General features: G+C 38.5%; 1 protein-coding gene across 2 annotated transcripts in view; it reads right to left on the bottom strand.

Moving 5' to 3' along the window:
* Positions 1-878: 878 nt before the first annotated feature.
* The window catches only part of stk32a (serine/threonine kinase 32A), a 55,302-nt gene continuing 43,040 nt past the window's right edge, over positions 879-13,140 (bottom strand). For both annotated transcript variants that reach the window (XM_063894543.1, XM_063894544.1), the window contains 4 exons: positions 11,667-11,792; positions 9,389-9,517; positions 3,951-4,015; positions 879-3,451 (listed from right to left, as the gene is read on the bottom strand). In XM_063894543.1, the coding sequence (XP_063750613.1) occupies positions 3,337-3,451; positions 3,951-4,015; positions 9,389-9,517; positions 11,667-11,792 (435 nt within the window). In that variant the 3' untranslated portion in view covers positions 879-3,336. The remainder of the gene's footprint in view (positions 3,452-3,950; positions 4,016-9,388; positions 9,518-11,666; positions 11,793-13,140) is intronic.

The raw sequence follows: 13,140 nt of genomic DNA, 5'->3' as shown, positions 1-13,140 counted from the left end.
GAAGACAAGTGTGTAGGTAGGCTATGAATGTGTGTTAAGCAAATACATATCTGAATGTTTTAACCTTCATGTGATAAACCAAGGTTTGCTGCTTTTATCTGTAGTGATTCTAAGCAGAATGGGGAAGCACTTCAACTGGAGTCGCCCCTCAGATCAGCTATTAATGTGGAAATGTGCTGCCTCAACACAGCCCACTGTGTCTAAAAGAAGACTTTGCCTTCTAGATGACCTAAGTAAGTGGTGGACGAAAATTGGTTAGCTGTGTGTGTGGGTGAGTAACAGAATAGGAAAAGCATATGCGTGTCTGATGCTGAGAGTGCATTATCAAGGAATGCCCTTGGACACATTGGAAAAGAGAGTGCATGCTAACACTTCACTGAATTGGACCCAATTACATGTGAAGATAAACAGCAGCCATTAATTGAAAATTAGAAATTACTTTTGTCTCCATTTTTCCTCCTATTGTATACAACATGTGTTCAATGCTCGTCCTTGAGGCTTACTTACAAATTAACTATGGATTCATACAGTATAGTACTTCTCTATGATACCAACTGTAGTACTATTTAGTAGCCTTTGGAGGGCAGCATTATATTAAAGATACTGGTGAGCAACCAACACACAGTACATCTAGTATATCAACATTTCTTTGAGCATGATTTACACCCTTTCACTATCTTCATTTTGATTACATTTAAAAAAAAAGTGTATTAGTTAAGTCCTTTGTTCCATTTTACTTGTAATCCTTGTTCAATATAATATGATCATTCAAAAATACATGCAGCGAAATAAAGCACAAGGCATAGTCAGTTTGTTTCAGAAAAAGAAAGTCGTTATTTAAGGCACACCTTAATAGTTTGCAACTCCATCACATTTGAGTACAATAAACACACAGTGACAACTGAAGGACAACAAAACCTTAATAGGAATGAAATTCACAGGTGTGGAGCAAAGCTGTTTCCAGACTTTAGGTATGTACGTCTTGTTGAATAATTGTTTTACTTAGGTCAAATACTATTTTATTAAACTATAATTTTATACTTTGATTTTTGAAGGGTTGAATCTGTCACATTATATGATTTTCGCAAATAACCCCATCCAATCGATTCCTATTACATAAGAAAAAGCAAGATCATTTTCCCCCAATAACTTACCCCAAGTATCTCGGATCACTGCATCTGTTATTCTATCTCACTATATTTAACATATTATACAAGACCTTCATTTTGGATCTGTAAAATTACATCAATGACAACAACAACATCAACAACAACAATACACAGTTTAGTCAAAACATTGTACTAATTCTCAATAGAAAAGTGCCAACAGTTATGAATTGAATAGAGTGAAATATGTTTTAGATATAATCATAATCACAAGGATTAGACTTGAAGGATTGAGTTGTATTGCAGATGGATCAGACTCAATAGAATCACTAAACATTTGTAGAAATCACATTTACTTACTGATTGTGAAAAAGCTCAGGTTTGTACTACTTACACATAGTTTTAGGGATCAAACTGTGCCATATCTATGGTATAAGGCTTCCCTTTGAAAGCTTCAGAGGCAGGTTTGGTTTATCAGACATTGATTTAGCCAGGGGTATTATTTTATTCAGTCAATGTTTAGTTATTAACCACTTTTAATGTGTAAATCAAAATTATGATTTTTCCCCTGCCGTTATCCATCTGGGGCTGAATTACTGTTTTATACCATCTGCACAAGAATATTGTCACAGAATGTATTCTTCTATTAATTGCAAATACAAATTTAAAGGCTTATCTAGGGGTACATGTAATTGGTTGTATTCAACTAAAAAGAGGAAGGACATAGAAACATTATTTGACAACAATTTCAATGCAGACAGTGCCTGAAAAATAATTGTTATCTAGGTCTCAGCTTAATCCATGTCTATAAAAAACATCCCTAAGGGAATAAGTAGTCACTCACAGCTTTAGATTTTTTTTTGTCTCTCTGTGCATAAATGCTACAGTTGATGAAGAAGCATGTGCAAAGCAAGGTTCAGTGCAGAACATATAACATCTACCATTTACCTTTTCTACGTTTTCATAGCGTTAAACCTTTATTTGAAGACGCCGCTGGTCATTTGCAGATTGAGCGAAGCTTAGTCCAAGATGTCAGCGTTTTTAAAGAGTTTAAAACTTCTTTGACAAAAATAAATCATCACAAGGTCCACTCGTTGTGCCCAGAGCTTTCAACGACATCTGATGGCTTACACTTCATATAGACTTACAAGGTCACGAATGGACCTTCAAGGTTAAAGCTACAATCACCATTGTGGTACCTCATTCAGCGAGAGATTTTGACTTAACAGATGTTTGAATGAAAATGCTCGACATTGTAGTTTAACATTAAAACCATTGTATTTTAACTGCATTTCAAACTTCAGCACATGAAATTGAAGTAGACATGTAGCATTTTTTGCCGTTAATGTTGCAGTCCTACCATCTTTGTAAGCTTTACTAGCTAAGCTAAGCTAGGCTAAGCTAAGCTAGGCTAAGCTAAGCTAAGCTAGGCTAAGCTAAGCTAAGCTAAGCTAAGCTAAGCACAATGACCACAACAACAGTTTCTCTGCTGACAAAGTGAGCCATCCACGCTCAAGCATACAGTACAAGTTTTCATTTTCATTTAGAGGAATCTGTGGTTGCTCTGTTAAAAACAAAGGCCTCATTTTACCTTATTGAATTCTCTGTTTTAAACGGTTGTAGCCTACTCTAAGTGTCATGCTCGGATTTTAAGTCCTGTATATAACATGAGAAAAAGCCCAGCCTAGTTCCTTATGCCAATTCTTGTTAGGTCCATGTAGCAGTGGGGAACCATTGTTGTTTAAATAACTATTATTAACCAGCATATACACTGCTGATATTAAAAATCTGAGTGTCACGCCCAAGACAGCAGCATCAGTACATACAGCTTTGAGCCATAGCTGACCATGTTGGACTTCCTGTAACAGTAGGGCAGCTGTGCCATTGTCTCCTTTTTTTTGACAGGGCAGTGACTTCCTTTTCACTTCAGCACAGTGCCCAGAGTAGATGTTGAGCAGACCTAAGAGCACCAGAGTGATGTTAGGGCGCAGGATATGAGCGACACTCTGCTGAGAGGCCATTTCTCTCGTGCAGTCCTTGATGTGTTTTCTTTGTGGGTGAAGAGTGAAGCACAAGCATTTGTGTTTGTGAAACGATTAAGTGGTGCAGGAATATTGAAGGATTGTTGTTAGTGCCTGTGCTGATAGAACATAGGTGGAAATTGCTGATCTACAAGCTGCAGGAAGGTGCAGGTGATGAGGGACTACGTAGGGGTCTCAGGTCTTGAGACCTATCCTGATAAGAAGGCCACCGGCTCCACATTGTTGTTCTGTCCATCCTCTATTGCCTTGTTCTTCTCAGTCGTGGACAGCTCAGAGGAATCTGAGTCCACGGCTTTCTTTGACCTATTGCGTAAAGAACATCATCATTAGAACATTTTTCATTTTAGCATTTTAACTTCTCCTTTGGCCTGGGATGGCATACCTTTTTATATTGTAACGCTATTACTTTGAAGTGGCAAAAAAGGGACAAAAGTAAAGAACCCAAATCCTGCTTCCCAACACCTCAAATCTCATTTTTTACATAACCTTGAGGATTTAGTTGGTACTGTATGGCTTTAGTGTCCCCTCCTCTGAGTTTCTGCTTTAATCACACATCCACATACATGTGCCATATCTTCTGCCTCGATTATCTAAATCTAATCACAACAACAAAACATTATACAAACCCTATCAAACATTAATTAATTGTAAATTATATATTCCTTAATTTGAAAAATGCTAATGTTTCACAGTTGTTTTGGGTTTCACATCAAAATTGAAAGTCGAAAGGTTAAGTTAAGACTACAATGGCAATTAATCCAGATGAGTTTGTACAGTATTGTGGGAAATGGACGTTCCTTACTTTTCTCTGTTGAAGACAATGAAGTCTCTCTGGACATTATCCAATCTCTGTTGCAACTGCCCGTTCTGGAGGAGAGACAAACACAAAACATCAGCGACTCCATGATCAATGCTGTCAATTAAAAATAAATGAAAAAAATTCTTGGCCGATTATTCGTCAGTATTGTATTCGGCTACAAACTCTAAATAATTTGTATTGAATGGAAATATAAATATGTCTTGGCGACAGCGGTAAGTGAATGAAACGTGCAAACTTTGTCTTACAGGTACAAACTGTACACACTTCTTTCCTCATATGACTTTTTGTTCATTTTTGTCATACGAGGGAATAATACTTAAGACATTTGTGTTCTCCAGCTGCTTCATGCATTCACATGTGTTTTTTGCCCATTTGTTCATGTGAGAACATCAAGCACTGCCATGCCAGTGTGTCCTCACACCGCTGTAGTGCCAAGACAAGTACACAGGTGCTTTCTCCCTCTCCCAAAGAGACAGTGAGGAGAGAGATCATTGACATATATCATTATTATGACACTCTACTTTGTGTGTGTGACTGACAGAGACAAACTAGCAGAGACTCAAGAACACAATAGAGAAAATGAACAAAATAGCAGACACTGGCAGACACTTGCAGACCAAAAGCCATCAACCCAATTAGGGAAAGAAAAAAGAAAAAGAGAGAGTGAGCTGTGTACTTTGAAAAGTAAATGAACAGAACAAAAGTTGTGGACTGAGTTGTGTAATTGTTTTGCATGCGTGAAGTCATTGTTTTTCCTGTGGGTTCCTGGTTGATGGACCCTTTCACAGCAGAGTCACAGAGAAAAATTACACATTTGTATGAACACTGAAGCAACACTCTACAACTACACAACCACTAGACACTCAGTCAAGGACTGGGAGAGCAGGCTGTCCTTGAGTGTGGGTGATGAAGACTACCGGAAGGTCAAAAAACAACAACAGGCAGACAGAGACAGAGGAGGACTACTATATATAATTTGTCAAGCCTCAGTGATGGATGTGATACACAAGTGGTATGGTGGATGAGAGGAATGGTCTCATGCAGTTTCTCGTGGTCATAATGATATATTCTTAGCTGGACAGAACCTAAAATAAAAAAATACCACCATTGTCCAACCTTTCCAAATACACCAGTTCATTTACAAAGCCAATCTGGATTCTCTGCACTCTTTAATATTGTTTTAAATAACCAGTTAACATTTTATTTACAGCATAGGACCTTCCCTTCAGACTTAAGTGAATGAACTAGATATTTGAACCTGAATTTCAGCTAAACTTTAAAGGTACTATTGCTGAATACACATTTCCAAAAGCCAAAAATAAAGAATGAGGTGAGGGAGGGAAGAAGGAAAGTGAAAATGATGGAAAGAAGGAATGAAAAAAGAAATCAAATAAAGAAGGACTTAAGGAAGGAAAAAGGGAAAATTAAGTGACTAAGGAGATAAAGATGTCAGAAAGAAGGAAGGAGGGAAATAAGGATGGAAGGAGAGGTCTTAGGAAGCAAGGGATGAAGGAAATGAATATGGAAGGAAATATCGCAAGGAAAGAAAAAGGGCAGGCTGAAAAGAGGGAAGAAAGATAAAAAAGGCATTTCTTCCTAATACCACTTCTTAATTTAGATTCGTTATTTGTTGTTTTCTTTGAAAGGAGGGATAAAACTAGCCAAAAGATGTTGCATAGAAAACAAGTTATTCACCCCCCCCCCCCCCCCGCCCCCACCCCCTTTTCCATTTCTAGCCTTTTAAGAGGCAGTTCAGAAGCTAATTGCTTCAGCTGCGTGATTAAACTTTCCATTTAATGAGACAAACCAACAGGGAGTGCTCTGCTGGATGGACGCCTAACAGGGACATTTCTCATTGTCATTATCTTCGCTTTCTACCAAACCTAGGACCAGCTTTTCTTTTAATGCGAGTATTGAAAATTATTGTTGGTGATGAAGGACGACATGTGGTATTTACACAACCTATAATACATTTTTCAACAATTTCAGCGGTTCCTGTCACACATTTGACCTACAATTGAGACTTCTTCTGGTGATATTTCTGCATTTTCTCTCTTCTTCATTAAGTGGGTTAGGGTTAGGGTTAGGGTTAGTCTGTAGATGCACCTTTTCTTTCAAAAGTGGCACACATCGATCTGTAGATACACCACCTGGAAACACCTTAGCAATAACTGTCTGCAATGGAGCAGCAAACTCAAAACATCATAGCAACATCCCAGTGAGACACCAGCTACACCTTATCCAAGCAAATTTTGTTTAGTTGTAAGTCCTTAACCTTTATTAGAATTAGAAATTATACACATTCTCGTTATTATTAGTATGATTATGGTCATACCTGCACTTAAATGCTCAATACAGTATTTTTACTAACCCTAACTTGAACTCTAGAAAAAAATTATATTAAAATCCTCTCCATTGTCTACACTCTTGAGTTTAGAATTTGAACGGTCATTGAGATCATATACCTCTACAGCAACTTGTCAACAGCCTTATGGAAGGAGTGTAAGGCAAGGCAAGTTTATATAGTTTAAGGATAAGATAGGAGAAATATGGTTGGAGTGAAGAGGAGGAATGCCGAGAGAATGGAGAGCAGCCTCAGGATAATGAGTGAGAGCTGCCTGGGACAGGCATTAGGGCAACTGGCTGACTTCATTCAATATTGATCTGCTATGCTTCATAAATGCTGCACATCTCCTGTCCTTCCCATGCATGCAGGGACACGGACATACAAACAAACACTATATACTCTTAGCCTCTCTCTAACTTGCACCCATCACAAGTGGCCCCACAGGCACCTTTGTAAATGGATATTGAAAACAAAGCAAAAGCTCATATTTACTACACAGACCTTGAAACAAATATTATCCCTGGTAGACAGACAGACAGACAATGGATGCCAAATATCAATGGTTGGAGTGAATAATATGCACATTAGACAATGTTGAAAGGACATGCATTCACATTTACTGGGATTTTAACATGCGTTCCAATACTCAGCACATTGCTTTAAAAAAACAATTACTGACCTTTCTGATAACATGCATCTTTATTGTAATGATGCTCTTTATTGTCCAAAATAATTGAATGGAGTTGCTTTTTTCCATTGTCATGAGAAAAACCTGTACAGCTGAATAATATAAACACTGGTTCATGTGAACCTGCATAAATCAAACATTTCCTTGAATAAGGTGATTGAAGTAAGAAATTAAATGCAAGTCAAGAGTAGAACACCATTTAATTGATTTAATGTTAGCATCCCTTAGGCTGACCATGCACTGTTACAGTACTTCGTCTGTGTCCATAAAAATACCAAATGACCATCATTATTTCATTAGAATAGAGACTTTCTCTTTGTGTGAATGGGCGTGGGGATGACAAATGTTGCTAGGCTGCACAGTAAGATATCACTGATATAAACACACAGGCAGGTCTCCACAAGCAGCTGTCAGCCTTCATAAAACATGGCACACTTTGGGCCAGTGCTGAACTCTTCCTGCAAGCTGCCAAAGTATGTGCTCCAGAGTCTAGACAGCACAAATTGCTTTACTTCTATTTGAAAATAGTCCCATAAACTGTTGTAATGTGCCATCGAGTGGGAGAGGGTCCAAACTTATTAACTTTGTAATGACATAGGTTGTGTATGCAATAGATTAGGTTGTGTGCAGCAGTTTAGTTTATGTTTGAAGTTCCAATGGTGGGGCAAAATATGTTGGATAGCAGCCAATTCCAACGCTCACAATAGTGCACATACTGGTAAAACACACAAATGAAACCATGATCTGTTTATTTCTAATCACTGCCAGATATCTGAGCTCTGAATGTCTCGATGGAAAATGAGATTTAAAATTGGACAGGAGCCTAGAAGTTAGGGTGGTTCTTCCCTGCTGTAACAATCAATGGACTCCTGTACTGTAAATACATTTCTTCTGATAAACTGACCTGACTTTCTGTTTTAAAGGTGTTTTACTGGAAACTTGGGTAAGGCAATAATACAGGAGCATTCAAAGCTGTCGTAAGTAGTTCTATAGGAGAATGACTATTGAATGAACAGGTGGTGACACAACTCCGTACTAGTTCTTGACTAGGTAGAGCATGTCTACCGTGAATAGATAGATAACTCCTCAAGTTTGCATGTGTACTGTTTTGGGAAAGATACTGGATCCCTAACCTACTACTGAAGTCTGTCATTGGTCTAAATGAGCATTAAATAAGATGTGTTTAACGAATGTGTTTGAATGGGAGAACATCTAGTGTGAAGGCAATTTGAGTTGTCGAAAGACTGAAAAGGTAGGGTGAAAAATGTCCCAGCTTGGGATCAATAAAGTACTTTTTATCCTATCTTAAAGAGTAGAGTGGCAATGGTCAATAGTTGTGATAAATGATGTCCAATCAACACATATTGCAGAAAATATTCCCGTAAAATATTTGCTTCAGAGAACCACTTTTTTTAATATACCCCAAGAAGAACTCCATGCAAATTAACTTGACAATTCAATTTCTTGTTACACCGAAAGGTTTTTTGGTTTTCCTCCAAGCTTTTAAGAAAGTAAACATGGATGAGTTGAGGTTTTTTGAGCTGCGGTTATCTTTGAAACAAGAATGACAGCACTGACCAGGTCCCCCAGCTGCACTAGAACAGAAATGAAATCACAACGGCATAACTGCTTTCACTATGACGGTGTTTATGAGGGTGAAATGTGTGTGTATGTATGTATGTATGTATGTATGTATGTATGTGTGTGTATGTATGTGTGTGTGTGCGCGCGTGCATGCTTTTCCCTCCCTCGTCACACTTGGCTGGGTGATCAAATTAACCTTTCAGTGATTTCCTCTCTGTTTTGTATAAACACCCAGACAGCTGATTTATGTGGATGGGGGGGAATGCAGTTGGACTCAAGCTAGGAGATTGCAGTCTTTGCCTTCCCCATACACATCAGGTAGGTGCCCCATTTATTCTGATGAAGGTGAGGCTGGACAGACCTCTAAAATGTGTCCTTAACGATCTTAATAGCACCCCAGACCCATTTAAAAGACAAACTGAGGAGACACTTGTCACCCTTAACTGGGTCAAATGGAACCAATGTTCAGCTTTCTCCAAATGAATGATCGAGAGCACTGACAGGGAGAGACACCTTTTTAAAAGGCATAATAGAGGACAGGATAACCTTCATGAATTGTGTTGAAATTCAGATTTAAACATGCAAAATAACACTTGGGCATATTGGTAGGGAAAAATGCGTAATAGCCAAATTATAAGCGACAATGTGAATGATGTAAAATCAATACCTAGGTCAAGTTTTCCAGTGTCTCTTTAACTGTATTTATTTGCAAACCTAAAAGTGTTAGGTGTCTTCATTTGGGACAAACCATTTAATCTGTTCTGAATTACTGACTTAAGTGTTTCTAGTTGAACGCCTTACCTGTGGGGAGCCATCAGATCCCTGGTCCTTGGTTTTTCTAGCAAGCCTTTTCTTCTTCTTGTGAAGCGGTTTGGACTCCAGGATCATTTCCTCCAGCTCAAATGTGGGGTCACAGTTTAATCTACGCCTCTACAGAGAAACAGAAGCATGCAGGCAGCCATTTAGAACCGGTCAATGGGTCCAAATGTTGTTTCTTATTAAAATGTAAACCTTTAAGGCACACTCTCAATGCCAAACGATTTCAATGGCAGTCGTTGTATCTTTGTTTTTGAGTCAGTATGAACTATAGGTGACTTCAATGTGCATTTCATTTTGCTTGGGTATTCTGTTAAAGTAATAGGATCATTGTCGTTGTTTCTGAAAATACAAACTTTTAACATTGACAACAGCAAATGTAAGTGCTTTAATGAGCTGTTTATCGCTTACATTTGTCTTACAGAGGTGTGTACAATATGTATGCTGTGATCAAAACATAGGGAATATAGAATAATGCAAGGGATACTTATATGAAACATATATATATATATATTTTTTATATATATATATATATATATATATATATGAAAAATAGCTTCAGACAAGAACCTACTCTTTTTAAAGATGTTAGAAGTTAGGAAACACAGCATAAGGACAGAGTTCTCCCTCCCTGTTCAGGCATTATAATAATCTATGGTCTAATAGTCTAAAAGGACTAAAAACAGAGGATAGGCCTATAATTAGATAGAGAGACACTGTCAATTCCCCATCGATCCTCTGTACTGTTCCTCTGATGTGCCAGCCTGCACGCCGGGGATGTCCGCTGCTCTGTACAGTCACAGTACTCTCAAAATTTGATAAATTCCTTTAGTCATTTTTTCATTTTATTTGAGTCATTATTCTTCATGTATTCAGCCCTGGCACTAAAGAGCGACAGTTATGGTCACCTTGCTGCTTCACTAAAACTATTCGGTTTTTGTATTGCTCGATCATTGCTATAATTATTAGTCAGTAAAGTAATCTTTCAAGCAAAACCCAAAACAGAATATCTCTGGGCTTTGAAATGTTGGTCGCACAAACACAAGATCCAATGTTTAAGATGTTACTGAAGGATGGAAACTTTGATGGGCACTTTGTAAAATAATTGTTTTTATTACTCAAGAAAACAATTAGCAGATTGTAAGTATAATCATTAGATGGAGGCATAGCCATAATGACTTTATCTGCTAAAGTAGATTAATGAATATCTGTTCCCATAATAAAGGAAAATTGGTTAGCTCCATGGTAACAAGTATTTCAAAGGAGGTATAAAGTCAGTGTGATTCAGTACTCCAGTGCATTTCTTTTTCTTTTGGGGGGGCTTTTTGCCTTTAATCGGATAGGACAGTGGAGAGTGACAGAAAGTGGGAGTGAGAGTCGGGGTGGGATCCGGAAAGGACCACGGGTCGGGAATCGAACCCGGGTCGCCGGCATACGGTGCAGGTTTCCCAGCCAGTCGTGCCACGGCCGGGCCTTCCAGTGCATTTTTAGTTTATTTCTTATGGCAGTTTAACTGAATGAAATTAACTGGACTTTTTACTGATGTAAGCTTTCATTCAGATGTTGTGTCACATCTTCAAACTTTGCACAGTTTCCAGCTTTTACTGGGACATTTAATCGTTGCAGCTAATTTAAAGAGCTGACACTACAGAGAAAGCACACTACATCCTTATGCCAGCAGAGCAGCTACACTCTTAGCATGTTGATGTGAGTGGTAAGCACTATCTTCCTCTTACTCATCATAACGATCCAGAGACCGACCGCAGACTGCAGGTAAACATGCAGAGGCTTTCTCTGAGACGTGTGTCTGTGTTTTTGCTTTGTCTTTGTCTCTGAAACTGGATGTTTACACACTCCGTGGGAGATCCGGCTCAGCCCAGCAGAGGGGGGTGTCTACAGCCCGACTAGAAAAGATTAGATGGGGAGTGGGTATAGCTCTGGATTCTTCTTTGTCCCCCTTCCTGGAGAAATACTGGCTTGGGAATGTATGACAGGGCAGTTATAGCAATAGGAGTTTCAAGATGGATGTTTTTTTTTCACATTCTGAAATATATATTAAAAAAAATAAATAAAAAAAACATGCTTTAATTTTCAAAGATTTGTGTCTTATGGCATGTCTTTATTTTTTGTGGCTGTCATTTTGTTTTTAAAGCATTGGACAGTGTTGTACTTTTTTGCCAACGTCAGAAAAGAAACTCTTCAGATGTGAGCGTTTTGTCGGGTAGCACACTGAGGCAGTGCGTAGTTTATTTCTGATACTCACATTGGGAATAAAGCCTGGAGGAAGCAGTTTGCTGAGCACAGCGTCCCAGTTGACATCTGACATGTAGTCCAGATCCTGCAGCTCTGCTAGACAGGAAATGCGCTTCTGGACATCTATGCACAGCAACTGAGGGAGACAAAAGGATTAGAGTAATAAACATTGTCCACGGGGAGGCATGGCAGAAAAGTTTGAAGCTGAGTCCCACTGAGAACCCAGCACATGTTTGCCCTGAAGGATTTGAATGAAGATACAGGGATGAAGAGGATGGTGGTGGAAGACTTTAAAGGAGAGGATAGTAGAGGATGGAGGGAGAGGGAGTGGAAAGAGAAAGAGCAAAAGTTAATGAGGAACATATAGGAAGGAAATGGTGTTGAGGAAGATTGAAGGGGTCATGAAGTGTGAAGAACAAATATATGGAGCATGGAATTCTCCCCTTACATTCTCACTTTTCTTTACATTTCTCTCTCTCTCTTTAACTCTCCTTTTCACACACTCTCTCTTTCACTCCCACACATACACACACACATACAAACATGCCTCTGGAATGCCAATGAGGTTCGGGGATTCTGAGCACGAAGCAATGCAACAGTTTGACTGCAGTGGATCGCTGCCAAGACAAAACCCAAATACTACAGCAACAGTGTGTCTGTTAGCTTTGCCGGTGGCTTAATTGAAACAAAAATAACACTCTTTGGCAGTCAATTATGCATAGGCTGTTAAGATCTAATAATATTCTAATATATAAGCCTTAATGAAAATACTTTTAAAGGATTGTAATAAAGGAGTGAAATGAACACTCACTTTTTCCAGTGCCAAGATTTGTATTGCCCTGTGTGTTAACAATGCACGTAGGCATCGTGTAACTTTAATACAATGAGTCACAGTTCTTCACCAACAATGTCTTTCTTTGAATACTGATTTATCTAGATTTTTATCATTCTAAAGCAGCACTGCCAGGCTGGTTTTGCTTTCAAATAAAACATTAGAATACACAGTAGGGCTGCAATAATTAAAGTTACCCTAATTAAGATTCTGGAGATGTACTTTGTGTGCCCAAATTAAATGCTGATGTCAGGTATAGGATAGTTATATTCCAACAGGAACTAAAGGATTCAAGCTGAATTCAAGCCAACTAAAAAAAGATATACTCATCAAGATTAGCTCATTGCCTCTCTGATAACTATTTATGACAAGAGCACAGCTGTTGGATTGGTCAACATTTTCCATGTCATTTTACAGTATTGTAGTATTGAGTAGTGTGGGTTTGGCTTTTTGCCACCAGGCATAATCTATGTGAGAAGTTACAAGTGCAGGTTGAAATAAATGACCAGTTCATTCTCGAGGCGTGGTGGAACAAATTCTAAGAACCATCTGTTGTAAAATATGACACCCCCACCCACCCATTTTGGAGAGAGATCAGCCTTACACTACAAAATCACAGGGGGTAGTCACTCCATGTCCTGAACTTAAGATG

This window comes from Eleginops maclovinus, chromosome 11 (genome assembly GCF_036324505.1).
Source record: "Eleginops maclovinus isolate JMC-PN-2008 ecotype Puerto Natales chromosome 11, JC_Emac_rtc_rv5, whole genome shotgun sequence".
Classification (NCBI taxonomy): Eukaryota; Metazoa; Chordata; class Actinopteri; order Perciformes; family Eleginopidae; genus Eleginops; species Eleginops maclovinus.
The sequence above is the reverse complement of the archived record's forward strand: the minus strand, read 5'-3'. Positions and strand labels throughout refer to the sequence as shown.